At 51.0% G+C, this 25,549-nt stretch overlaps 2 protein-coding genes across 3 annotated transcripts in view; one reads left to right on the top strand and one right to left on the bottom strand.

The window, feature by feature from the left end:
• The first annotated feature begins 2,464 nt into the window (after nt 1–2,464).
• On the top strand, nt 2,465–22,461 carry NR2E1 (nuclear receptor subfamily 2 group E member 1). Its single transcript, XM_042803136.1, has 9 exons — nt 2,465–2,642; nt 8,257–8,402; nt 9,149–9,236; nt 9,547–9,782; nt 11,092–11,238; nt 15,751–15,847; nt 16,234–16,383; nt 16,653–16,758; nt 19,335–22,461. The coding sequence occupies exons 1-9, from the start codon at nt 2,618–2,620 to the stop codon at nt 19,495–19,497; spliced, it is 1,158 nt and encodes a 385-aa protein (XP_042659070.1). The 5' UTR covers nt 2,465–2,617; the 3' UTR covers nt 19,498–22,461.
• SNX3 (sorting nexin 3) overlaps nt 21,199–25,549 on the bottom strand; it is a 21,432-nt gene continuing 17,081 nt past the window's right edge. Inside the window, exon 4 of one of the 2 annotated variants that reach the window (XM_042803137.1) lies at nt 21,199–24,403. In XM_042803137.1, coding sequence (XP_042659071.1) covers nt 24,298–24,403 — 106 coding nt within the window. In that variant the 3' untranslated portion in view covers nt 21,199–24,297. The remainder of the gene's footprint in view (nt 24,404–25,549) is intronic. The other variant, XM_042803138.1, reaches the window with a different exon arrangement.

The raw sequence follows: 25,549 nt of genomic DNA, 5'->3' as shown, positions 1-25,549 counted from the left end.
GGGCCCTGCTTCTATTCAACCCTTTCTGTCTGTTTTGGTCTCCAGGCCCTGCTAATGTAGCATGGCCGTCTCCTTCCCTGTTGCTCAGAACATTGCTCAAGGAGGTGAACTTTTCCCTGCCTCCCTGGAAGCAGATTTAGAGTGAAAATTTGTTCGCGTTCCCTGATCCACCAGTTTGCTTTCTGCGATCTCCCTGAGCAACTTCCCAGCCCTCTGGACAGTGTCCCTCAGCGTTAGGCAGGACCAGGCTTGTCCTGATTCAAGGCTTGCTTCTGTGCCATGGATGCACTGGTCCCACAGAGAGTAAAGAGCAGGAGGTCACAGGGATCCCAGTGCCGTCCAGAGTCATGCAGCCCTGCGATACAGGTACGGTATAGGCACAAGAGGGATCACCCACGACTTGAGACAGAAGGGTGGAAGAACGAAACATGAAGTGCAGTAGGACAGGGACAGCGGGTTTGGGGCTGGGCTGAGCACCACTTGCCCCCAGGATCACAGCCAGCAAGGGGGAAGTCAGTTGTGGTACATTCACACCTCTCACCAGCGGCAGGGATAAAAAAGCAAGGACCAAGAGACATTCGAGGGCTTCACAAGCTGCTCAGCAATTGCTGCCCCTGCTCTCTGGTGCCGCTGCCCACCGCAGCTTGCATCCCCAGAAGAGATGCTCTTTCCTCCCTTCCCAGATGGGCACCTCTCCCCCCCCTTGGGCTGCTCTACCACCGCCAGAGAGTTTCCAACAGGAGTGGGAGAGCCCGGCAGCCTCTCGGCGAAACCAGAGCTGCCGAATTGGGAAGGGGTCCCACCTCTGGCCCCTTGCCGCGCCCCCCGGGCCCTGGCAGCGCTGCTGGGACCCTCGGGGGCAGCGGGCTGCCGAGGCGCTGGCGAGATCGGCGGTGCCCGGTGCGGGGGGGGGGTGTCAGGGCAATGCTGCGGGGCAGGCGGGACCCTCTGCAGCCCCCCTCGGGGGCCGGGGCGGTGGGTGCCCGCCCGCCGGGCCCGGTGTGAGGGGTCAGGAGGAGTGACCCCCGCCTGCGGGCGTGCTCCTCTCGCACGGCCGCCGTGCAACAAGTCCCGGCGCCGGGAAGCGGGGCTGAGCCCGGCGGGGGCCCCCCCCTGCCCGGCGGGGCCGGCTCGGCTGAGCGGGAGGGAGGCGACCCCGGCTCCGGGCGCGGGGAGACGCGGAGTTTTGCCAGGTTGGGGCAGGGCAAAGCCATCCCCGCTTCTCCCGAGGGCGAAAAACAACCCTCCCGCCCCGCTCCCCCCTGCACTCCCCGCCGGGCTCCCGCAGCGGGGTCCGGCCGCCCAGCGGGAAGGCTGACAGCCCGGCTCGGCTCGGCTTGGCCCGGCTCGGCTCGGCTCAGCTCGGCTCGGCTCGGCTCGGCTCGGCTCGTCTCTCCGGCCCCGCCGGCACAGCCGCTGCCCAGGCCGGGGCAAGGGCAAGGGCGAACCGCAGGCGGGCCCCACCTCGCCAAGGGAAAATGCAAAAGAAACGGGATCTTGATCCGTTCTTTCTGCTTTTCTTTTGTCTCCTTTTTTTTTTTTTTTTTTTTTTTTTTGGGGGGGGTGGTTGTCCCTTTTTATGACAGCGAGGGCACAAGGCGAGCGAGGAGGCGGAATCATCTCGGCAGCCGCTGCATTTTGTGTGGAAGCCGCTCGGGGGGGGGGGGGGGGGGGGGAATGTTCATTAATATCATTAGCATTTAACCCCCTCCCTGCCCCCTCCCCTTCCCAGCGCAGGGTGACGTCACGCGGCGGCAGGAGTTGGGGGGAAAGCAAGGGAAGCTCAGTGGGCAAGGGGCGTCCCTCTCCCCTCCCCGCCGCTGCCTGTCACAGCCTCTCTGCCGATATTATAGGGGCCGAAGCCTGGAGCTCAAAGCGCAAAGTCAGCCAGTGTAATGAACTTCTGGAAACCTTTCCCTTTTTATACCATTCAGTTTCTGAGAGGCAGAGACAGCCTCCTCTGACGCCTTTTCCCCCCTTCCATTATTTTTCCAGGCTCTGATCTCCCTGCTCGCTGCACCGAGGCGCTCGGCGCAGAGCCCCGCTCTCCATCCTACCTTCTCCTTTGCCTCATTGTTGTCCTGGCTGCTGTGGCTCTCGCTTGCCTTCCAGGAGCGCGGTGGCGAGCCCACTCGCACCCCCCTGCACCCTCCCGGGGTCCCGCGAGCATCTGCTCCCAGAAGGGCAGCGAGCGGCCGCCGACTTTGGGTCATTTCGTTTCTTTTTTTTTTCTTTTTTTTTTTTTTTTTCTTTTTCCCCCTCTTTTTTTTCCGCTCATTTTTTTTTTTTTTTTTTTTTTTTTTTTTTTTTTTCCCATTCCCCCCCCCCTCCCCGCCCCTCTCCTCTCCTCCTTGCCGCCTCCCCGCAGCGTGTCCCCGTCCCTCGGGGAAGACATCGCCGGGGAGCGGGGCAGCGGCGAGGATGCGCCGGCCCCCGCGGCGGAGCCAGCAGTGAGCGCCCGAGGGAGGCACCTGCCCCGCGGAGCCTCCGCGCCGGCGGAGGGGGGTGCCGGGGGGGGGGGGGGGATTGGGGTGGGGGGGTGGGGGGGGGCAGCGCACCGCCTCGCCCCGACGCCGACACTTCGCCCCGAGTTTAACGACTCCCGGGGGCTTCGAGCATGAGCAAGCCGGCGGGATCAACAAGTGGGTAATAACGCGGCGGAGGCTTCGAGCAGCTTTTCCGAGACGGGCTGCAGCCTGGCCTGGGGGGCGGGAGGTGGAGGGGAAGGAGAAGAAGGGGAAGGGGGGGTTGTGGTTTGGGTTTGCACTCCCCCCACCCCCTTAGTTAAAAAAAAAAAAAAGAAGTGTGTGTTTCCATCCGGAGTGGCAACGAATATATAGGCTCGGAGTTGCCCCGATGGAGTTTGGGCCCGGGGGGCTTACCAAAAAGCCGCTTTCCCGCTGCCCGCCCCGGCTTTCCGCGCCGGGAACCGGGGGCAGGAGCCCGGGGGCAGCGAGCCCCGGGAGAGTCAGCTCCTCCGGCGGCGGGGAGGGGGCTCGTCCCGCCGGGGCGCGGGCGGTTGTCTGCGGCTCTCTGGTGCTGGTGCGGAGGGGAGGAAGGTTTGGGTTTAAAGGGCATTGCGGAGTTGAAAGGTGCTGCTTTTCTCGCGGGCTTTATGCAATCTTGCGCGACATAATAATTTCTTTTTAAGAGTTTGAAACTCCGGTCACTCAATTGCACGGAATCGCGTAAGCAAGTCTATTGAAGGAGGATTTAAATGCAATACTTTGCACACCGTTTCCAGTTACAACAAATAATCCTGCAACGAGGAAAGCAGAAACAACTTAAAAGTCACATTTTCCTTAATCCTAAATCCATGCACCTCATAACTGGGGAATTTAAAGCATGACTAACCGCTCGTACAGAACGGCTCGATCCGTATAATCCCAATGGGACTTTCGGAGTTTGTAATATGGATGGAGTCAGTAACAAAGGGGGGGGAAAAAAATACCCAATCCAATTTAATGTCTGACAGGTGATGGATCGGACAGTGATTTCCTCTGCGCTCCCTCGGGCTCCCGGCGATGCGGAGCGGAGGAAAAAGGGTGGCAGAGCCGGGAGGGCCCCGCCGCGGTCGGTACCTGCCACCGGCCGCCCCCCGCCAGCCCCGCGGCCTTCTCCTTCCCGCTGCCCTCCATTCCGTCCCCCCGGGTCCGCCCTTTGTCCACGGGGGCCGGGAAGCCGGGGGGGGGGGGGGGGTGTTGGCGGGAAGGGGCCCCCGGCGATGGGGCCCGGGGAGCAGGCGGGGGCCGCGGCGTGGAAGTCGCGCGTGGGGAAGGCGGGCGGCGCGGAGCTCCGCGGGGACTCGGCGCTGCGGCCGAGCGGCCGCCTTTTTCGGCGTGGTTTGCCTTCTTCCTTCCGTGGGGCTGAGCGCGGTATTTTTCCGCGCCAGCCCCTGGAGGGGGGTGAAAAAAAAAGAAAAATAGTAGCGGGGCCGCGGTGGAGGTAATAACCGGGGAAACGGGGCTGCGGCAACAAATAAAATAAAATAAAATAAAATAGAGGCGGCGGCCGGGGCTGCTTCCCGCCGGCTGCGCTGCCCAAACTGACCGATAAGTGCGAGGGGAGCCGGAGCGGGATCGGGCCCGTGGGCAGGCGCGCAGGGACGTTGTCGGGACTCCTGGCAGATTTCTGTGTGTCGAGGAAGGGGCAGGAAGGGCCGGGGAGCCTCGTCCCCAAAAGACGGCGGAGTTTCTGCCGGAGACATTTTGCGGAGGAGGAAACCCGCAAGGCTGAACCGCACGGCGCTGGGCCACCCCCGGCCACGGCCGCCGCTTTCACTGGTGCCTCCGACTCCCCCCCACCCCACCCCCCCAGACCCCCGGGGACCGCCCGAGAGGGACCCCCAGGCCCGACCCGACCAGGCCCCGTGGGGATGGGGACACGGGGGGACTGCAGCCGGCCTCGGCAGCGCTTGCAAAACCCCGAGCCGCTGTCCCGGGGCCTGGGAGCCCCTCCCGGGGGTCCCGGGGGGGGGGGGGGTCCCGGGCAAGGGGACTCCGGCCTGGCTTTTCTGCCCGCCGGTGGGCGTCTAAGCGATGTCAGCTGCGGTGTCTGCCTGGGTGGTAACGAGACCCCATCCCGCTGTCCCCCGAGCCCAGACTAACTTCTTTCAACAGCCTCTGATGGTAATTACAGTAATCGGGGCTGCCATATATCCTTTAAGCAATTATGACACACAAAATAGCCCCCAAGGACCCCCTGTCGTGGGATGTTCAAAACTGTTTCCCAGCTGAACAGAAATCCCATTTTCTTAGCGTTAAACTTCTGAGACGGCGAGGTACCTCGGGAAACCGGAGCGCTTTTAAACAGAGTTAATCAGTTATCTCATGACCCCGTGTCAAGCTTACATTTTTCTCTTCCCACCCCCCGCCCTGCCTCTTCCCCGTCAACTTGTTTCATATTTTGTCCTGCACGAAAGTTTTCTCATAACAGCCCCCGCGGGGCGGGGATGGGGGGGAGTTGGGAGGAGAGGAGGGGGGGCAGAGAGCGGCCGGGATTGCGGGCCGGGCCGGGAGGGCGGGGGGGGGGGGGCTGCAGCCGCTGCCTCCGCCGGGCCCCCCCTCCCCGCCCTCCGCCTCGCCGGGGGCCGCGGGGCTGATCGGACCGGCCCCGCCGCTCCGACGGCTGGAAACGTGGAGATCTGGGTTTGGTGAGGCGCTCCAGGTGCTCGGGTTTTATAGATGGACTATGTGAACGTGTAAAGAATATATAGCACATATGTTTACGTGCAGGGTGTGGATCTATACGTATATAATGCATAGTATTTTTTTTTAAAAAAAAAAAAAAAAAAAAAAAAAAAAGCGGCTCCCAAACTTAAAATCCGTCTGGGAAGAACTGTTTTGCAAAACTAACCTAAGTTTCTTCCCTCTTCGCCGCCCGCTTTTAGCGCCCACGAAGCCGAACCGGCTGCTCCGTTCCGCAGGCTGGCCGGGGACGCGGGGACCCCCACGGCTGCGCGGGGACCCCCACGGCTGCGCGGAGCCCCGGGCGGCGGCCCCACTGTGGGCCCGGGTGCGTGGCCGCGGCTGGGCCCCGCTGCCGAGGGAAGGGGGAGCGGGGTGTGTGTGTGTGTGTGTGTGTGTGTCGTGTCTGTGTGTCTGTGTGTGCGTGGGGGGGGGGGGTGGGGTGGGTGGGTGTCCCGGCGGTGTCCCCGGGGGGCGCGGGGGCAGCGCGGCGGTGCCGGGCTCTGCGTCGGGACGCGCCACCGCCGCACGTACCGCTTCAGTGTGTCTCCCCCCACCCCCAGCCTGCCCCTCCTCCTCCTCCTCCTCCTCCTCCTCCTCCTCCTCCTCCTCCTCCTCCTTTGTGTGCGTGCGTGTGGACCCTCTCTCTCCCCGTGGATGCGAAGGGCTGGAGAGGGAAGTCGAGCGCTTTCCCCCGTTGGCATTGTGCGATATCCGAATTCCCATGCTACACTTTTTGACGGGTCACTGGTGCCCCAATAGGCAGGTGGCAAGGAGGGCTTGTAATTACACACTCCCAGAAACCGTGCCTTGGCCTCAGCCCTCCTCACGGGCGCCTACCTGCAGCTCCAAAGCCGCGGCTTGCTCGCAGGCAGTGGGGCGGGGGGGTGGGGGCTTCCTTTCGCTGCGCTCCTTATTAATTGCGTAAAAGTTTTCTATTCTTTTAACCTCTCCCCCTCCCTCCCTCCCTCCCACCTTCCCTCCCTCCGCCACCCCTCCCTCTCGCAGTCCCGGACCTAATCCCCGTCCCTCTCGCCGCGTTGTGTACAGCAGCTGTCGGGTTTCATTTAGGGGAGAAGCTGGCAGCTTGTGCTCATTGGAGGCAGTCAAACGAGTTTCAATGGGCAAAATCATTAAGTTAACACTTTATCTAATGTCCCTATTGTCTGCCAGCGGGCATTGTCTTAGAGCCCTAGCGTAGACATGTCTGAAAGTATCTCGGGCTCCTAAATTCTCTAGGGAGCGAGAGGAGCCCCTGCGGCCTGCTTCCATTCCCCCCCCGCCCCCCCGCCCCTCCAGCAGCGCTCCGCACCGCTCCGCACGCTGCCGCCTTTCCCCCGCCAGCCCTCACCCACACCCACCCGCGACCCGGGCTCTCCCTGAACTACTTCCAAACAAAGATAGCGGCCCCGAGCGCTCGCCGTCGGAGTTTGGAGACCAAGGTTGGGGGAGAGGGACTGATTGAATTTCCAACTTAAGTTCTGGCAGGAGGGAAGAAGGATGTTTGAGGCAGAGGGAAAAGAAAAAAAAAAAAAAAAAGCGGAAAAAATGGAAAGGAAAGGAAAGGAAAGGAAAGGAAAGGAAAGGAAAGGAAAGGAAAGGAAAGGAAAGGAAAGGAAAGGAAAGGAAAGGAAAGGAAAGGAAAGGAAAGGAAAGGAAAGGAAAGGAAAGGAAAGGAAAGGAAAGGAAAGGAAAGGAAAGGAAAGGAAAGGAAAGGAAAGGAAAGGAAAGGAAAGGAAAGGAAAGGAAAGGAAAGGAAAGGAAAGGAAAAATGAAAAGGGAAAAGGAAAGGAAAAATGAAAAGGGAAAAGGAAAGGAAAAATGAAAAGGGAAAAGGAAAGGAAAAATGAAAGGGAAAAGGAAGGGAAAAATGAAAGGGAAAAGGAAAGGAAAAATGAAAAGGGAAAAGGAAAGGAAAAACTGAAAATAAAAATATAAAGGAAAAGAAAAAGAAAATGAAAAGAAAAGGAAAAAGAAAAGGAAAAAAGAAAAGAAAAATAAAAAAAAAAAAGAAAAAGAAAAAAGAAAAAGAAAGAGAAAAAGAAAAAGAAAAAGAAAAAGAAAAAGAAAAAGAAAAAGAAAAAGAAAAAGAAAAAGAAAAAGAAAAAGAAAAAGAAAAAGAAAAAGAAAAAGAAAACGAAAAAGAAAAAGAAAAAGAAAAAGAAAAAGAAAAAGAAAAAAGAAAAAGAAAATAAAAAGAGAAAAAGAAAGATAAAAAAGAGAAAATAAAATAGAGAAGAAAGAGAAAACAGAAGAGGGAAGCCGGAGAAAGTGTAGAAACCCAGCGGGGTTTTGGCGGGTTTCTTGACCCGGGCTGCAGCAATGTCTGCACGAGTTTTCACATCGCCTCCAGAGCCTTTGCAATTCTAGGGAAAGTCGGTGCGGCAGCAGGGCCCGGCGGAGCGCAGCGAGGGGCGCTGCCCGCCCGCCCCAGCCCCCAGCCCGCAGCCCCCAGCCCCCCAGCCCTCAGCCCCACAGCCCCCAGCCCCCTGCCCCCAGCCCGCAGCCGCGCACAAAGGCGAGGCGGAAAGTTTTGCTGCAGGTTTTGGGGTGAAGAAAATGGCACGCCTCGTCTGCGGCAGGAGCCAGCCCCCTTTCGCTGGGCTTGCTAGGGGGGAAAGAAGGTTACTTGGCTTCCCAGTCAGTTTATTTTGTTTTGGTTTATTCTGTGCCTCGGTCTCCTGATTGCTCTCCTGCCCAGGGAAAGTGCCGTCCTCTCCTTGGCGAGCGCCAGAAAGCGAAGGAAACACCGCCCCCCCCCCCCCCCCCCCGCAGTCCCCCCCGCCAAGTCTCCCCCCCTCTGCATCCCCACTTCTAGCAGGCAAGTCTGCTGCTCCCGCTGCTGTAATCTTCCCTTCCAAAATGGGTCTTGGCGACTATAGAAGATCCAAATAAACGTAGCGGGGCATGAATAATGCTCATTGTAGAAAACTGACACTTGCTCAAGGAAAAGAAAGTTGGCTATAAAATCACTTCATTATTTGCTTGTACTGCGGCTCTGGGGCTAATCCCTCCGGAGGTCAGATTGCTGAGCGCTCGCTCTCTCCCTCTCTCCCTTCTCTCCTTTCAGGTCGCATTTTAGACATCCCTTGCAAAGTGTGTGGGGACCGCAGCTCCGGGAAACACTATGGGGTTTACGCCTGCGATGGGTGCTCGGGATTTTTCAAGCGGAGCATCAGGAGGAATAGGACCTATGTTTGCAAATCGGGAAATCAGGTACCAGCCGCAGCGCAGTCCCCTCACCGCCTGCACCTCTCACCTCGCGTTTCCCCAGGGCCACCCCCGCCCCGTGTTGCCCCCTCCCCCGCCAACAGACACCCGCGGCAGTAAACTCCAGCGGCCACGCAGCCTCCCCCTCCCTTCCCCGAGGGTTCCGGGCCCAGGTCGGGCGCTGGGTGCCCCAACCCGCCCACCCACACCCCCCCACACCCCCCCCCCGGCACGTCCCCCCCTCCCCGGGCCGTGCGGCCGCAGCCCACGGGGGGGTTGCGCACGGAGGGAACGGGGATGACGGCGGGGGGGAGGCGTGCAGCCCGCTCGCCGGCTAATTCCACGGGGAAAGAGAGGGGCAGCCCCTCGGGAATCCACGGTTTCCATCCCGGGCGGGTCTCGCCCGCGCCCGGGGAGGAGGCAGCTCCGCTTTTTTCCCCTTCCCGCTCCGGCCGCGCTCATTTCCACCCGCGGACCGTCCCCGCGGGGATGCGGGACTGGGGACGCGCCGGGTGGGGGGTGGGCACAGGGGGCCGGGGGGGGGGGGCGCCCCGAGGGGGCGGCGCCGCCGTCGCTGTCTCGGGTGCTGAAGGCGGCCCGGCCCGCCCCGCCGCGGGGCCGCGGCCCCCCCGCCACGGCCACGCACCCCGGCACGGCCACGGCCCGGCCCGTCACGCCGCGGGGGTGGGCGCCGGTCGGGGTGAGCGCGCCGCTCCCCCCCCCGGCCCGACGGCTGGCTGCGTGTGTTGCAGGGGGGCTGCCCGGTGGACAAGACGCACCGGAACCAGTGCCGGGCCTGCCGGCTGAAGAAGTGCTTGGAGGTCAACATGAACAAAGACGGTACCTGCTCCCCTCTCTCCCGGGGCGGTGGGGTGGCAGGAGGGGGCCAGGCCTTCCTCGGAACTGGGGAGTGGTGTGTCACCGGGGGGGGGGTCCGTCCCCCCCCGCCCCGAAGCCCCTGATGACTCCCCTCCATCCCACGGCAGCCTCGCCCATTTCTCCCCAAGCATCCCCCCCCCCCCCCCCCCCCACCCTGGGACAGAGGGAAGGGGGCTGACCCCCAAAACCTCTGTGGGGAGGGAGGGAGGGAAGCCCAGCGTGGTTTACCCGGTGAGGGACCCCGTGGTGACCCCCCCTTGCCTCTCCGCAGCGGTGCAGCACGAGCGGGGCCCCCGGACGTCGACGATACGGAAGCAGGTGGCCCTTTACTTCCGCGGGCACAAGGAGGAGAGCGGCGGCGCCCCGCACTTCCCCGCCGCCGCCTTGCCGGCGCCCGCCTTCTTCACCGCCGTCTCCCAGCTGGAGCCCCACAGCCTGGAGCTGGCCGCCGTCGCCGGCACCCCCGAAAGGCAGGCCCTGGTGGGCCTGGCGCAGCCTACCCCAAAGGTCAGCCCCTGCCCCGGCCCCCCCGCGGGCCTGCGGGCCTCGCTGCTGGGGTGCCTGCCACCCGCCGCCTCCCCCCTGCCTCGGGGGTAGAGGTGCCAAGGAGCAAGGCTGGAGGCCTTGCAGGTGGTGGTGGGGGGGACTCTTTTGTTGCGCCCCTAAAAGCTCTGGAGATACGGGGTGCGGGGGGGTGAGAGGCCCTCTGCAGAAGGGATGCGCAGAAGGAGCGACTGATAACCTGCTCTGTACAAACCCTGTCTCTCCTACACCCTTACACCCTCGTGGCTGCAGAGGTGCTCCTCCCGCTTGCAGCCCATCCACAAGTCAACTTGAAACTTCGTTTCATGAGGATGAGCCACAGCCACTGAGTTTTCTTCAGCAAAATGCCCGTCTCCATGGTGGTGTAGTCCAGAAAGTACTACCAGCCCTGAGCAAAGCCCGCAGCTTGTTCACACAGACACAAACGTGTCTAAGCTGGCTCTGCGCTTCTTGGCTGTGACGTTTCCCGAGCAGCCCAGTGGAAGCACTGCGGTGGCCTCAACTGCACGGGAATTAGCCAAAAGGTGATGTTTTTCATTAACCCATTTGCAGTGGCGTTCTGCATATTTACGGCACCTGGAAAATCAAAGAAGAGACAACTAAAATGGTTCTCCATTTCTGGAGGTGGTAGCTTGGGAGAATCTATCATGAACACGATCAAAACATGCAGTTTTATATTTTAATTTTGGAAAATACCAAATCGGAAATTATTTAGCAAGAAAACGTAGCACATGCTCGAAAACGTAACTCCATTCCAATCCTGCACACCCTTTAGGTAGTTATGCTTAGCTCTGCGCACGTGCCTGCAGCCTGTTGCAGTCAGAGAGTTAGATGAAGGTTAAGGTTAACCCAGTACTTACTGCTCTGCTGAGCAAGGCTGGAGTGCTGAATCAGCTGAATCAGCACAGGTTACAAGTCGCAAAATCTTAATTTGTGTTCTTCTAACTCTGCTACCAGAGGTGAGCTATTGTGTAACAGGGCAAAGGATGACACTGCATTTTGGTAGTTTTTTCCCCAACGTAATAATTCCACTCTCTCTTGAACCTCCTCGGGATAACTATTTCTGTAGTACAGTTCATCCACACGAATGAGCAGCAGGGAGCAGTTTGGAGTGAGCTGGCTGAAAGCAATGCCCTCTGCTTGCAGAATATGAGAGCGCACACGCTGTGTTGGGCACGGGCACGATGCACTGCATGGCAGCTGTAGGGGAGAGGAAGATAAGGTTGCCTTGGTGACATTATATGAAGTTGTTTTATTTTCTTTCTGACATTAGTACCCACATGAAGTCAACGGTACCCCTATGTATCTCTACGAAGTGGCCACCGAATCCGTCTGCGAGTCAGCAGCCAGACTTCTGTTCATGAGCATCAAGTGGGCCAAGAGCGTCCCAGCCTTCTCCACCTTGTCCTTGCAAGACCAGGTAAGGCACCTGCGGTGCGAGTGGCACCGGCCTGGCCTGCCTGTTAAAGAAGGCTCAGGGCTCAGTTTGGGTCCTGAACCTTCAGCCCTGGACCTTTAAAACCATAATGGACTTTAGCAGTTCTGAAGTTCAGGGCAGAGTTTTGGTCTGTCCCTGAAAACAAGGCAGTGATTTAGAGACTGCTTTCCTCCAAATTTTAGTTCATGAAGCAAGTGAAAATCAAGCCAGAAAAAAAGCTAATATAAAACAAATATTATAGGAGGACAAGTACTAGAGGAGAAGTCACCGGGCTGCAGACCAAGCTCAGCATCCCAAAAGTGCTTCTTTACTTGTGAGACAACTTTCCCCTCCATAAAATGGGGAACAGCATCTTACTTTGCTATTTTGGGATGAGAAGTGCTTAGTTAAGTATATAGCCTCAGGATATGACTGAGGTGATTTCTGAAGACCATTCATCCTCCTCCTCTTCCTCCTCCTCCCTCCCCCTCTCTTCCCCTTCTTTTCTCCTTCCTCTCCCCCTCCCTTTCTCCTCTCCCTTCCCCTTCCCCTTCCCCTCCTCCTCCTGCTCTTCCTCCTCCTCCTCTTCTTCCTACTCCTCCTCTTCTTCTTCCTCCTCCTCCTCTTCCCTCCCCTCCCCTCCCCTCCTTTTTACACAGTCAATATTTTTCCTTATTCACGTTGGCTTCAGTGAACTTAAAATTACACCAATATGGTGGAAGCAGAATTTGGCCAGTCTCCGATATTTTTGCCATTAATTAAAATCTACACTAATTTGTCTTGTTTTCCCTCACGACAATTTGCCTTTGCCTCAAGAAAATCATATGTGAACCATATGAGGTGAAGAAATTTCTTAATGACTTGGTTCTCGATGAGGACTCAGTGTGCTTTGTATAGCGCACTATTTTTTAAAAAAAGTAATCAGATAATTATAAAATGGAAGGGAGAAAATCTAAGCAAAGCTCCAATCATAAAAGACATCTAATACCTTGATATGATTGAGCTAATTTCCCAAAATGGTAGCTAGAAATGTTGTGCCTTACACGTTACATAGTAGTCATCAGAGGAACTAGCTCCTTTCCATGGATGCGTGTTGCAAGTGTCGCAGCTAAGAGGCAAATACGTATTGTGAACTGAAAGAAAAGAGCTTCTTAGCAAACCGATGATGTTTTCTACCTAAAGGTAAATCATGATGGTCACAATGTGATATAATGCTAAGGTTCCTTTTCTAGCACCGCCCCCATGTTTTGAAATCCGTGTGAAATTAAACGAAGGGGGAGGCTGCTCAGCTCTGGCTGCAGTACTGCTACGCGGCGAGCATTGGGGTAGCAACGAGCTAGGGCCCGGGAGGTTACACGTACCCTTGGGGTGCCGGCAGTGCCAGGGCAGCATGCTGCTCCCTACTGTCCCCTTCTGCTGGCGCTGCTCCCGTGGAGCACCGGCTCTGTCACACCAAGCAACCAAAGGAGCTGGCCCAACTACGGGGGACGAGCAGCACGCGTGCCGCTTCAGCAGCCGCCTCAGCGCCTGGGAAGGGGCTGGGCCCCTCTCCAGACCGGCGATGCCCACGGGAGGCTCCTTAGGCGAAGGCCTTAGCAGGCGCCATGCCCGTGCGTTCCCCACGAGGTCGTCTCCGTCAGCGTGCAGAGGTGGGGGCAGCAGGATTTTGGGAGCAAGGGAAGTCTTTTTGTTGCACATGACCAAGCATGCCTCAGACAGCAAGGCCTGCTTATCTACAGCAGACACCAGAGCAGCATTCCTGTTGTCTTTAAATAAGCCCCTGCCTCTTTCACTTTCCTATCAGGGACCAATGTTAGTGAATTACAGATTAAAATCTCAGCCTTTCCTTAACACCACTTTGACTTGCTGTACCTCATTGCAAACCAACTTCCTCAAAACTTAGAGCTGCTCAGCTCTAAAACTTTGACCTGGGCCTCTTTCCGCATAATTCCTCTGTCAGGGGAGCTGGAGAAGAAATAACTCTGATTTTCATCACCTTATTTCATGAATAATCAGACAGTTGATTTTTATAATAGTGCCATTGCATTATTTAATTTGACAATGGCCCAGCTGTAAATGTCTGCATTTTTCTTTCTTTTTGTATCCCTGACATCTGCCCAAGGACAGTATAAAACCCTTTCCTGGATTCTGCTTTTGTTTGTGTTCTTCTGAAAAGGCAAGCGCATTGTGATTCTAGGACTCTGTGATGGTTTCATCTCGAAGGCAAGGAAATAAGTAGAAACCAATCTGCCAACAAAACACAAGTCCGAGGATTGGCGTGTCACTACCCTCGGTAAAACAGGCTGTGTCCCTTCCCCAGCTCCATACAGCTAGTCCCGTCGTGAATTGGAAGCCACACAACAAAAATGCCATGCTTCATTTCTGCTGGCCTGCACACCCGCCCAGCTTGTCCGTAAGACGGGTTGGCCCAATGCAGGTCACCAGCAGAAGGTTGTACTTACAGGGTAGGGTTGATTAAGAAGCAAAAACTAGTCCTTCAGAAAGCCTGGCATTTCTTGTTTCTTTGAAGGAGGGCTGAGCATGACTTCAGCATGAATTATTTTAATTGGTGGTTTTACAGACTTATGCATAGGCATGAAGAAAGCTTCAGCTATTGGAATAGTCTCTTGTTTCTAAAGTCTTCTGACTTTAAAGACTTAGTGGGAGAGAACATGAGAAATTGATATCTTGCAGGAACCACCGTTCATTACCATTGTATCTGCTTGAATGAACGACCAAAAAAAGTTTTACAAAAGCAAACGAAAGGCTGGCGAATCATTTCCTATGTCATACAGAAACCTGCACATCCATCAGGCAGGATTATCCTGAGGAGGGGCTGGGTTCGCAGGCTGAAGCAGTCAGGAGGCTTATGAGCAGGTTCAGCTACTCTCAGGACAGACCTGAGATGGGCACCGCACCCTAGAGATCCCCCTCCATTTCATACAATAATCTGGGCAGCTTCCAGTACCGTAAATGCCAGTGGAGTTATTTCAAACAGTAGTTGTATGCAGAGACAGAAATACTTTCCTGTCACAATTTCCTTAGCCACGTTACGCAGAAGTTCTGCAAAGTATATAGCACAAAAAGGCACGAGCTGAGAGCAGAGGCCCTGAGAGCTCTTCCTCCCATTCTGATCAGAACAGGGTGGTTTAAAAGTCATAACACTCTTAGGAGTTAGCCCGTAGATAAAGGATTCGCTCTTAGAGCACGCTTTCTGTATCATCTATTACTTTCACATACCTGATTCCAAGGAAATCATAACTGATTTGGTACAACACATTTTTTTACTTTGTTCTTCCTTACAGACTCCTTATAGACTTAACATACCCTCCTTCTTATTTTCCTAAGAAGCTAAGCTGCTGATGCTTTCAGAGACCATAGCAATAGCGATGCTTGTGGGTTGGTATTCTTTGCTGCATGAGTTTTGGGCGATCCATTTTCATTGCATGGAGCCACCAGATGATACCTCTGGAGACCACTACAGTTCTGACCCCTGCAAATCTCTCCCACTCTCTCGAGAGACATGAGGTCCCAGCAGTGTGTACGCACCACAGCATGTCCTTTAGGCCATAAACTTCAGCTGAACTGGGGGCCCTCCAAACCCCCTCTGAAGAGTTGATCTGGGTCAACAATCCATAGATGCCCTCAAGACGAAACATGTCTGTTCTGGCTTTGCCAGTCTGCATTACCAGGAGTCTTGTTTTCTCTTCAGATGCACCACTGCCTCTCCACGGAAATCAAAGGCATTGCCTCCAAACAGAGAAAGATGCGTCCTCCATGCAGCCAGGCAATGTACAAAAATTGCAGAGAACTAGCAACGCTGTCAGCGTAGGTGGCTGGATACTCAGTTCTCTGAAAGGAAACAGCTCTTAGTGCCTGGAATTTCTGAGTGATTTTAAGCAAAAAGCAGGAAAACAGGTGACGCTGAGAAACCGTATGTGTGTCCAGATGCTGTGCCTGAAAGAGCTAAACACTTGCTTAGTAAGGAAGGAGTTAAAGATACGCGTGTGCTCTAAAGCAGTGCTCCCTACAGAGTGATCTAGTTCCAGGATGTTGTCCAGGCTTGTCTTCACAAATCCTGCCTTCCCAAGGGAAAGGAGCCTAATCCCTAGAGAGCAATGGGAGAGCACTCGTCCAACTTGCCCTAGGACAGGTCTGTGTGCCGAGGGAGAGGAGGAGAGAGCCCGCACTGTGCTGAAAAACGGGCGAGTGTTCATGTGGTGAGCAAGCTCTCTGGGGTGGGAGTCCTCGCTCTCCTTTCTCTTTCTCCTCCCTTTTGGTCCACAACATGGTGCACAACATGGTGAGCCAACCCTCAGTGTTTTTCTACAATGCACAGGCTTATTTCTAGACACCTTCTCAAAAAGCTAAGAGAAGAGCTAACGAATGCTGTGGGGAAAATACCATGACAGGCATTTAAAGTAGTTTTTAAAATAACAGAAATTTACATATTTAAATTGTTTATAAATCTATAAATTATACACTATGTTATATTGTACATCTATTGTATGACAGCTGATGCTTTTGGAAGATGCTTGGAGAGAACTGTTTGTTCTAGGAATAGCACAATGGGCCATTCCAGTTGATGCTAACACTCTACTGGCTGTATCTGGTAAGAATTGCACAATTTAATGACTTTGTTAGAAAAATTACCATAAAAATACATTACTGAAAAAAAGAACAACATGTAAAGAATAACAAATTCCTACTGAACAATAGAGCATACCTGTCATTTATAAATCTATATTTAAATGCAAATAATGTTGTTTTGTTGTATTCATGACTGCTTGCATTGTCATTTAAATGCAAATTACTGTGTTTGTTATCATCCAAGAGAAGATTTTATATTAACTTTCATACAATATAGTCAGTTTACATGGAACCAGATAGACAAGTGTGACAATAGAGTGGATATTGATACAGAGGATTTTGTCAGAAATCAATATAAAATAAAGCAAATGCCTTTAATATTAATTATTTCATCTGTTTCTGTTTTAGGCATGAACGGTGACAATACAGATTCTCAGAAGCTGAATAAAATTATTTCAGAAATACAGGCTTTACAGGAGGTTGTGGCTAGATTTAGACAACTTCGGCTAGATGCTACTGAATTTGCCTGTCTCAAATGCATCGTCACTTTTAAAGCTGGTAAGCAGAAGGAATCTCTCGCTTGTCTGGTCTGATAACTAGGAGCTTGCAACTTTAAAGCAAAAAGGATGTTTTGAACCAGGTGTAGCTTTATATCATCCAACAGGTTTCCTGGAATTGAATTCCAGTAGTCAGCGTTGCGTTTTGAAAGGCTGACGGTGGAGTGCTGGGGAACTAATGGGAACGCTTGGTTTCCATTAAGAGCAGTAGCTGAACTGTTCTGACCCATCCAAGAGTCAAGCTGAACTAGTAACTGATCTGCTTTCTAGTGCCTACACACAGTGGTTCCGAACTGCGGAGTTTCCGAAACGCTGCCGCCATAGCAGCCCTTCAAGATGAAGCCCAGCTCACCCTGAACAGCTACATCCATACCAGGTGAGTGCTGCCTTCTCTCGATACTTCTTGTGGGTGTAGGGGTAGAATCCTGCTCTCCCCGTAGCGAAGGTGACATTTCCACTGAGTGAAACGGGGATCGGGCTGTTACAGCAAGTATACATTGGCTGTCAGCCTGCTGGGATTTGGCATTTCCTGATGAAACGGATTCGTAGAATAGGTTGGAAAAGATCCTTAAAATCATCCAGTCCAACCATTAGCCTAACACTGCCAAGTCCACCACTAAACCCTGTCCCTAAGCGTGACATCTAGACATCTTCTAAATACCTCCAGGGATGGTGACGCATCCGCTTCCCTGGGCAGCCCGTTCCAATGCTTGACAGCCCTTCTGGTGAAGAAATATTTCCTAACATCCCATCTAAACCTCTCCTGGTGCAACTTGAGGCCATTTCGTCTCATCCTATAATTTGCTACTTGGGAGAAGAAACCACCTCGCTACCCCCTCCTTTCAGGTAGTTGTAGAGGGCGATAAGGTCTCCCCTGAGCCTCCTTTTCTCCAGGATAAACAACCCCAGTTCCCTCAGCTGCCACTCGTAAGACTTGAGCTCTAGACCCATCACCAGCTTCCTTGCTCTTTGGATGCTCTCCAGCACCTCAATTTATTCAGATGGATGGAAAAGCACTAAAAGGAAAGATCTTCCCCTGGGAAGTGATACCTCCTGTGGAACATTTTGCAGTTCAGAAGGCTACGTTTTCCTCTACGTTTTATTCAGTTAAATACTGCCAATAGTGATGCTCAAAACCTCACCTCTCACAGCAGTATGTGTGCTTTTCATCCTAGATCTCCAACCCCCGTATAATTTCCCACATTTTGCAGACATAGAAATTGGGACACAAGGAAGTTAAATGGCTCTTCCAAGATGCTACCCCGAGTCTGTTCTCAGGTTGAAATGAAAAACTCAGAACTTGTGAATCCCATTTTGGTGCTGCAGCAGAGTGATGCGAATCACTGTTTGGGAAGAATATATTCCCCCTTGTCTCCCATGGGACAGAGAAATCTTAAAACCTGCTGTAAAAACTATAGCTGTTGCCCTACCAAGTATACAGAGGTGAGGGCAGGAGTGCACAAAACGTACCCTGCGAAGTACAACCCCACACTCTAGAACAGCTGGCCGTGATCAGATCAGTAGCCTCCTCCCACGGACCACTTCAGAGCGGTGGGACAGGGGAGAAGCCTGAAGAGTGCACCTAACATCTCCTGCAACGGCCACTCCGGATGGCCCAGGGCTTCCGAGGAGAGCTGCCACAGGTCGTGTAAAGTCTGTGTCTAGGTCCTTCACCCGCAGCGGAGGCCCATGAGACTACCACAGCGGGAGACGGAGCAGCGGAAGAGAAACTTTCAAGCTCATTTTTATCTTCTGAACCTTGGATCTGTTCTCACAGTAGCTCTGTCCAGCACAAGCCCGCTCAGCGTCAGCAGTTAAACGGCAGCAATCTCGGAAGCGCTGCCTGGGGTACGGGAGCGAAAATGCAAATACCATCCCGTTAGGGCTAGTTCAGAGCAAAAAGAGCAACAGCTGCATTGCAACCTCTTCCTGTTCTTACGCAAGACCCTTCCCATGAAGATTGTTCCTGGGAGAGCGAGTGAGGCAGGGCCTCCTGGAGAGAGAAGCCAGGGAGGAATCATTTTACATAGGCACGGTTTCCACTCTAAGCATGGCAACTTTTCCATGGCGTTGCTGGAAATATTTAGCTACCGGGCTAAACAGCGTCCGTTGTAAAAGATGTCTTTTTACAAGGAAAAAAAGTGCACTTGACCCCAGCGGGACAGGGCTTTCAGCTTGAGTTTCACCCTCTGGCTTGAATTTACCTTCCTGCCAGTGTTACAGCAGTATCAGCCCTTCAGAGATCTTAGTGCTGTCACTCTCAACAGGATGAAAGCGAGGGCAGAGCGGAGAAGGGGAGCGTTTCTCCAGACAACCTTCTCCTTTCTTTTAGGGAGACCACTTTAAGCAGAGGTTTGAGAATCACCCAGAGTAAGCAGAGCTGGAATACACATCCTATGTTGTGTTAGCTTCAAAAGCGGGGAGAAAGGATGGAAAACATCCCGTTACACACACACGTTACCTGGGGATAAAACACAGCTGCTTTAACAAAAAAATGATTTCCAGATGTCAACCGGTATTCAGTGTATATGGCAACCAAGAGGGGGCAAAATGATTACCATCACAATCCAGCCGGGTTTAAGCTGCACTATAAATGACAGGGTATTTATTATAGGTCAAGCTCTTCCCTGAACTGCATCAAGAACACAGCTGTTTTATGAGGGACAAGTCAGAGCAGATCCTGTCTCTGTATTGCTACTGCTCTGAGGGAATAAACAATCAAAGCTAATCAAAACTCAGAGACATTGGTTTCTGTTCTGCTAACCTCTATTCAGAGAGTTTTCCTTGGGGTCAACTTCTTGCTGACGTGAGTACAAAACACAGGGGGGTTTTGAGCACAGGTAGCACCTATCTGTACAATTTGTTGAACACTGGTCTTTCCTATAAAGTAAAATAATTTCTTTGAAAAAATACTGAAAAACTTCAATAACATTTTTTCTCTCTGTCTCCCAGGTACCCCACACAACCCTGTCGTTTTGGAAAACTTTTATTGCTTTTACCAGCTTTACGTTCGATTAGTCCATCTACAATAGAAGAAGTGTTTTTCAAAAAGACCATTGGGAATGTACCAATTACAAGACTGCTTTCAGATATGTACAAATCCAGTGACATATAAGTTACCTTCAAATAAACAATCAGGACAGACAGTTTGAGAAGAACTTTTATCTATGGAGAATAAGCCTCAACTAACAAAATCTACACGAAGCATAAGCCTGGGAATGTTTAGCCTTTAAACCCATTGACAAAAAATACCCCAGTAGATATGATTCTGCTGCTCTGAACAGACTGATTTAGATCATGGAGAGAATGCTTTGTTCTACAGAAAAAGTGAAAGTGGTTGGAATTTGGCTGCTATTCCTGTTACTACAGGATGGAGGCAATTCAGATGCCAGTCATAGTTAACAAAGACTCCGCTATTCTCCCATTTAACTGGCAGATCTGAGACAAAATGTGAAAGAAGGTACTTTAGTTTGTTCAGTATTTGGAACTGGGTGACCAAACTTGGCTTCTGTTGTAACATGAGAGGTGGTGGCCTTCAGAACTGTTTTAAAAGTAGCCTATGTTGGGAAAATGTTTTTAATATGATAGGCAACATTTAAGACCAGGTTACCGAAACATTGCTTCTGCTATAATACATCATGAAGTGGCCTTCAGAACTGATTAAAAAGTAGCTTATGACAGCAGCTCCATTCTTCCTGCAAAATGAACTGGTGATCTTTGATGTGGATGTCACCGCAATTTGTTCAGTTAACATCTCAAAGACAGAAGAGCTTTATACGCTTCCTCCCCGTCCTTCCCTCCTCCTCCTTCCCCCCCCCCCACAGACACACATTCAGACACACACCTGAAAAGATACAAGTCAAGAAAGGAAGACTCAAACAGCAAAACCAAATACAATGGAGATGACCGCTTCAGTGACCTGCTGGGTGTCCCGTTGGCACAGTGCTGAAACCAAAGGCAACGGTGGCCAAACTCTTTGTCAATGAGATGCGCAGAGAAGTGAAATGACTATGAAAAAAACAAAAAAAAAAAATCAATGGAAGGAATTTTATTTCAAAGAAAGAAAGGTTGTTGACTGATCCAATGCTAACATTTTCCAAAAGTCTCCAATGCCTTTTTAGAAAACTCCAGGTTCTAATTTCGAAGCCTTGTTCGCCTACACCCTCTCACACACAAAAACGTTATAAGCTGCTTATTTGATGTATGAAAAATGTAGAAAAAACATTTAAAGATAGCTGCTGTACTTTTCAAAATTTGTTATTAGGAACTAGCACTGAGAAAAATCAGCACTTGGACTATCATAGAATGAGTAAAACTTTTCCTGTACAAAGTGGATTAACTGATTTGTGAAGTTAAAAAGTTGTACTCATTGTATTTACAAAGAATAAAAATATATTGAATTTAAATTGCTTTCCACTGGTCTTTTAACACTTATCCCTCTATTTCTGGATTAGTTTCTTCCACTGTACCCTACTTACCAGGGAACAGAAATATTCCCTACTAAAATGGATTGCCTTGGAGGCTGTGGGGTCTCCACCATCAGAGGTTTTTAAAGACAGGTTGGACAAACATTAAAGGAATAGCTCTGGGGCAAAGGGACCTTGACGTCCTCCATAAAACTGTTTTCTGTAGTTCAAATCTACACCTGCTGCAAGGTTTCCTTCTCAAGAAGCTGACACAGAGATCTTTCGAGGACACAATGCTAAATGGATCAGAGGTCTAACTTAGTATTAAGTCTCCTGTTTCGTGCTATTACGGTTTTTAATATCAGTGAATCGTGCAGCTAACAAAGGGTGACGAGTACAAAAACACTACGTCAATTAAAAAGATTCTGAGGTTTTATTAAGGTGTCCAGCTGTGTAATCACACCAAAGAAAGAGGTAAGCAACCCCCAATGCACAGAACAACTTGGGAATAGGAGAAGGGAAACAAAACATATTGTTCATATGGCAATGGATGACGGAAGAGCTACGCACGCTAAAATGACAGGTGGAAACGTACAGTGTATATCAATGGCTCATTGCTTTTCAGTGCCCAGGAATACAGATCACAAGTGAAATCCTTGCTCCATTGACTCCAAGCACAAAAATCTCACGTGTTTCAGACATCAGAGTTTTCATCCCAACTCTCTTCCATTTGCACCGTCTGCTAGGCCTCACATTCTATCCTTTCCAAAACAACCAGACCATTAAGTATACAAGACCAGTCTTTTGATAAGTCAGGTGAGACAACGCACGGACTTCGAAACAGCTTCTATACAAACTAGCATGGAGCACCCGAGAATGAATTCACCACAGGGCATTGCAAATGCTTTGAAATTTTACGAAGTGTTCTTCCTGCACCTGTAATAACCTTCACCCATTTTCTGCTCTCTACACTAAAAGAACTTGACAGGGCGGAAAAATCAATTGTGGTTCTCCACTCTGTGACAATTCAGTTTACCAGCTAAAGAAGTTGAAACCCAGTGCTGTGCAGAACCCACGAGCACCCATTTCAGTAAAATTTATGCTGCTGTGCCAGAGCAGCAAACGTGAACTGCATCCATGCTGCAAGGCAACCGCACTCGACAGTGTGCTACGGTCCCAGTCCCTAGCTCACCCAGGCTAGAGGATGCAACAGAGTCCCTTTCTCCCAGTTGCAAAGCAGGCAGGGGAAGGGGTGCACACCCACATCTCATCCTCTCACCTGCAGAGCAGACTCCCCAGCCGGGAACAGTGCCCAGATCCCTGGGGTTTAGGCACAGCTAACGTCGGACCACGTCTTCCTCCCAGTACTGCAGACTGCACAGAAGCAGAACCAGTTACACTACACGAGAATTAAGGTCTCTAGTTAGCCCTGAAGAGAAGGTGAAATCTGAAATGCTCTGTCAACATCCCACGTCAATGCTCTGAAGTCCTCACTTTAGAAACAGGAATACTTTGACATCAAGCCTGCAGCTTTTCCCTCTTTAGCTTAATTCTCTTTTTTCCACAGCCGATGATATAGACTGTGTCATCCTCCTTTAAGGGATAAGATGGGGTATTTACGTTGATTTCTGAAAGAAGCTTCTCTCTGAAAAGAACGTTTGAGAAAAGAAAAAGAACACCTTACCAGATATCTAAACCTAAATAATAAAACCTCATATACATTTAGCCCTTCTTCCCCCATTTCCAGGAATAACTCAACTTTTAAGTGTTATAGAACAAGCACAGGGAAATTTAGAATCGATTTTACATTGTCAAAAGCTTCATGAAACACTAGGACTGTGTTGAAAAGCTAGACAGCTCTAGGCTGCAAGTGGGCTCTGTCATTTTTGGTCTGGTTTCATGAATAGGATTGCTGGAGAGATTTAGCAGTCTTCGTTAAGTAGGAGGGAGAAAAAGCAATTATTTGAGCATTTAATTATTCAGTGTAGCTAGTCACTAGTACTACATATAATCCCAGCTGCCACCACTGCTCTATCAATTCAATCTTTTACATCTAGATTTCCATAAATTAGGCTAATGGTCTTAAAGGAAACTAGTAACTTTGCCAGTAAGTTTGTAGGATGTGGTAATAAATATTATAAGGAAAAAGCAGCGACGCCAAGTCTAAGTCAACCCGTACTGTTACCAAATAGCACAAAACACTGGAGCAGATTGCTGCTAGAGCATTCTTGAATTTATTTTCAAGAACATCTGGATGAGTAACTCCCAAGTCACATCTGGAAGCACTACAGAAGCTTCTCCAGCCACAGAAGCATCTAGCAAGAAAGACTACTTCAGCAGTGTTGCTCATGAACTGCAGCCCAGGTATCAATCTGCATTTCACCGGTGGTCACAGAGGCACAATACTATAGCTTCTCCTTCCTTTAACGTTCAGGGAAGTGATCTATGATCACATTTTACAGCCAGCTTGTAGAGCTTCACGTCCCTAATTGTATTCATAGAGCAGGGCTACTTTCATCTAGGACCAAAGTTATAATATATTATAGGTTATGCCAACATTCCTTTCTCCATAGGCTGGTATAATTTTCACTTGCTAGTTGAAGCTAGATTGATGCTTCTCATGCCAAGCAGAAAGGTACTCTTTTTCCCAAACTTACTGAAGCCACAGATCTGCTGACTGCCTAACATGAATGGGGTTCCAGCTTTGGCTGCACAACACAGGAACAGCTTTCAGTACCTTTATACTTTCTTTAACACTTGAGCAACGAGTGCCAGCACCTAAGGGTATTTAGTGCTAGCTGCTCGTAACACAGGACTACACTGCAGAATAGCATCACAGCAAGGCTGAAACACCAGTTCACTTAGTACAGTCAAGTCCCTGTTTCACAGAAAGTATGAGATCCCACACTCGAGGTCAAGAGTGACAAAACAGTTGAAGTGATTTTCACTTTTATTTCAAAACTTTAGACAAGTTACTTTAGTATATAAATTTGACTTTTTTTTCCTCTTACAGAATATAAAGATAATTCCCTCATTACTTCAGTATAAAGTGTTTTACAAGCTTGAAGACAATTGCATAAGTGTTTCTCACACAGGGTATCAGAAATAAAGCAGTCTTTCTACAGAAGTTCAGACAGATGACTACCTCAGAAACAGCATAGCAGTTTAGTCAAATACAAGTGAACACGTGACACTACAACTGTGCAAGTTCAAGTAAGGCCAAGTCAGTAAACATTGTTAAGTCATTGCAAATAAGAGTGGAAAGGTCTGTGAGACATTGCAAGGGGTGGATGGTCTCATAGTATAATACTCTTAAATCAAGGATTCAGAGGGATTTAGCTAGAAGACAAGTGAGTTCTTTAATGCTATAAAGCATATGCAAAGACCAAGCAGTGTACTGGTGTTAGTGGAGACTTTGTGCCTGTTTATCCTCAGCATGCTAAGACAAACTACAACCTCTTAAAACCAAGCATAAGAACCACTAATGTTTGAGAAGATGGATTCAGAACTCAAGTATGTCTTATTTTGGACGGTGTGTAGTTTTTGTCTATTACTTCATCTTGTAAGAACATGTGAAGACAGCGCTCGTTCTGTGCCAGTGGGTGGCCTGCAACCCTGGAGAAGAAAAAACAAGTATTAGTGCTAACAAATTGAGTCTACGTGCAACTAGCCAGAGCAAGGTTTCATACCAATAACCTACGGTTCTGCACCTAGTCACAGATCCCACTTCCAGTTCACTGTTGGTGACTAGAATGATGTCTGGCAGCAAGATCTGTCATTCTGCCCCAGATGAAGTTAGCCCATAGGAAACCTGAGCTACCTCCAATCACCAGGAAGCATGTTACATCATCATCATCATCTATCACCTGCAACACAGGGGACTACCCGAGTACCCACTGTAGCATTAGGAAATCTAGAGTTAAGCAAGTCAAGCGGATTTATACAGGTACTGATGCCTTTGACACAGGACACCTTTCCAAAGGCTGCCTAACCCCTCGGTTCTCAGTCTAATTCCATAGCAGCTGGGCCAGGCAGAGTTAAAGACTCACTCCACCAGGGGGTGTGAAGGTCTTCTGAGAGCTCCCACCCCGCTCACAGCAGCACCACTGCACCATTCCCAGCACCCAGGCACAGCCCGAGGATACTGGCCTTTCTGTCAGTCGCAGATGTCTTTAGGTGTGAAACCTGGCAGGGACAGAGACCAGCATCTCTGCTGTAGATTTAGTTTTATTCCACATACAGACTGAGCCGCCATCCTTTTAACAGTAAAGAATCTGAACTTGAATTAGAAGACACTCCCAAGCTTGGAAGGAAGTCACAAGGTATTGCATTTAAATCCTTAAGTACCATGCAGCCTTCTTCCTTTAAGACAAAAGGCCCCCCACCCTCCCTAGGACAGCTTGCATCAGCCTTATGGCCCCCATATCTGTCAGAACATTTCTAGTCTAAATGGAAGTTACCTAGCTGAACACGTGTAATATAGTAAAATCCAGTGGCTCAGTATCAGTAGTACTTCCAAGCATTTTTGTGCCTCTTCTCCAAGCGTATCTATCAGTGCTTATTTCACCACAGGACAGATTCATTTGTTGCTACTCACTTGTCTTTGAGGGTGCCCTTTAATGAAGATGCTGAGCTCTCCTATTCAGCATTGATATGTTTTATGACTGCTCTTGAAATAAGCTATCAACCTTGCCAACTTCTAGCAAATGTACAGCACTCAAATACTAGCTCACAAGGAAAACAGTCTGGAATAACTAATTT

The sequence above is a fragment of the Tyto alba genome, unplaced genomic scaffold (genome assembly GCF_018691265.1).
Source record: "Tyto alba isolate M040663 unplaced genomic scaffold, T.alba_DEE_v4.0 Super-Scaffold_40, whole genome shotgun sequence".
Classification (NCBI taxonomy): Eukaryota; Metazoa; Chordata; class Aves; order Strigiformes; family Tytonidae; genus Tyto; species Tyto alba.
This window is presented reverse-complemented; position numbering and strand designations above follow the sequence as displayed.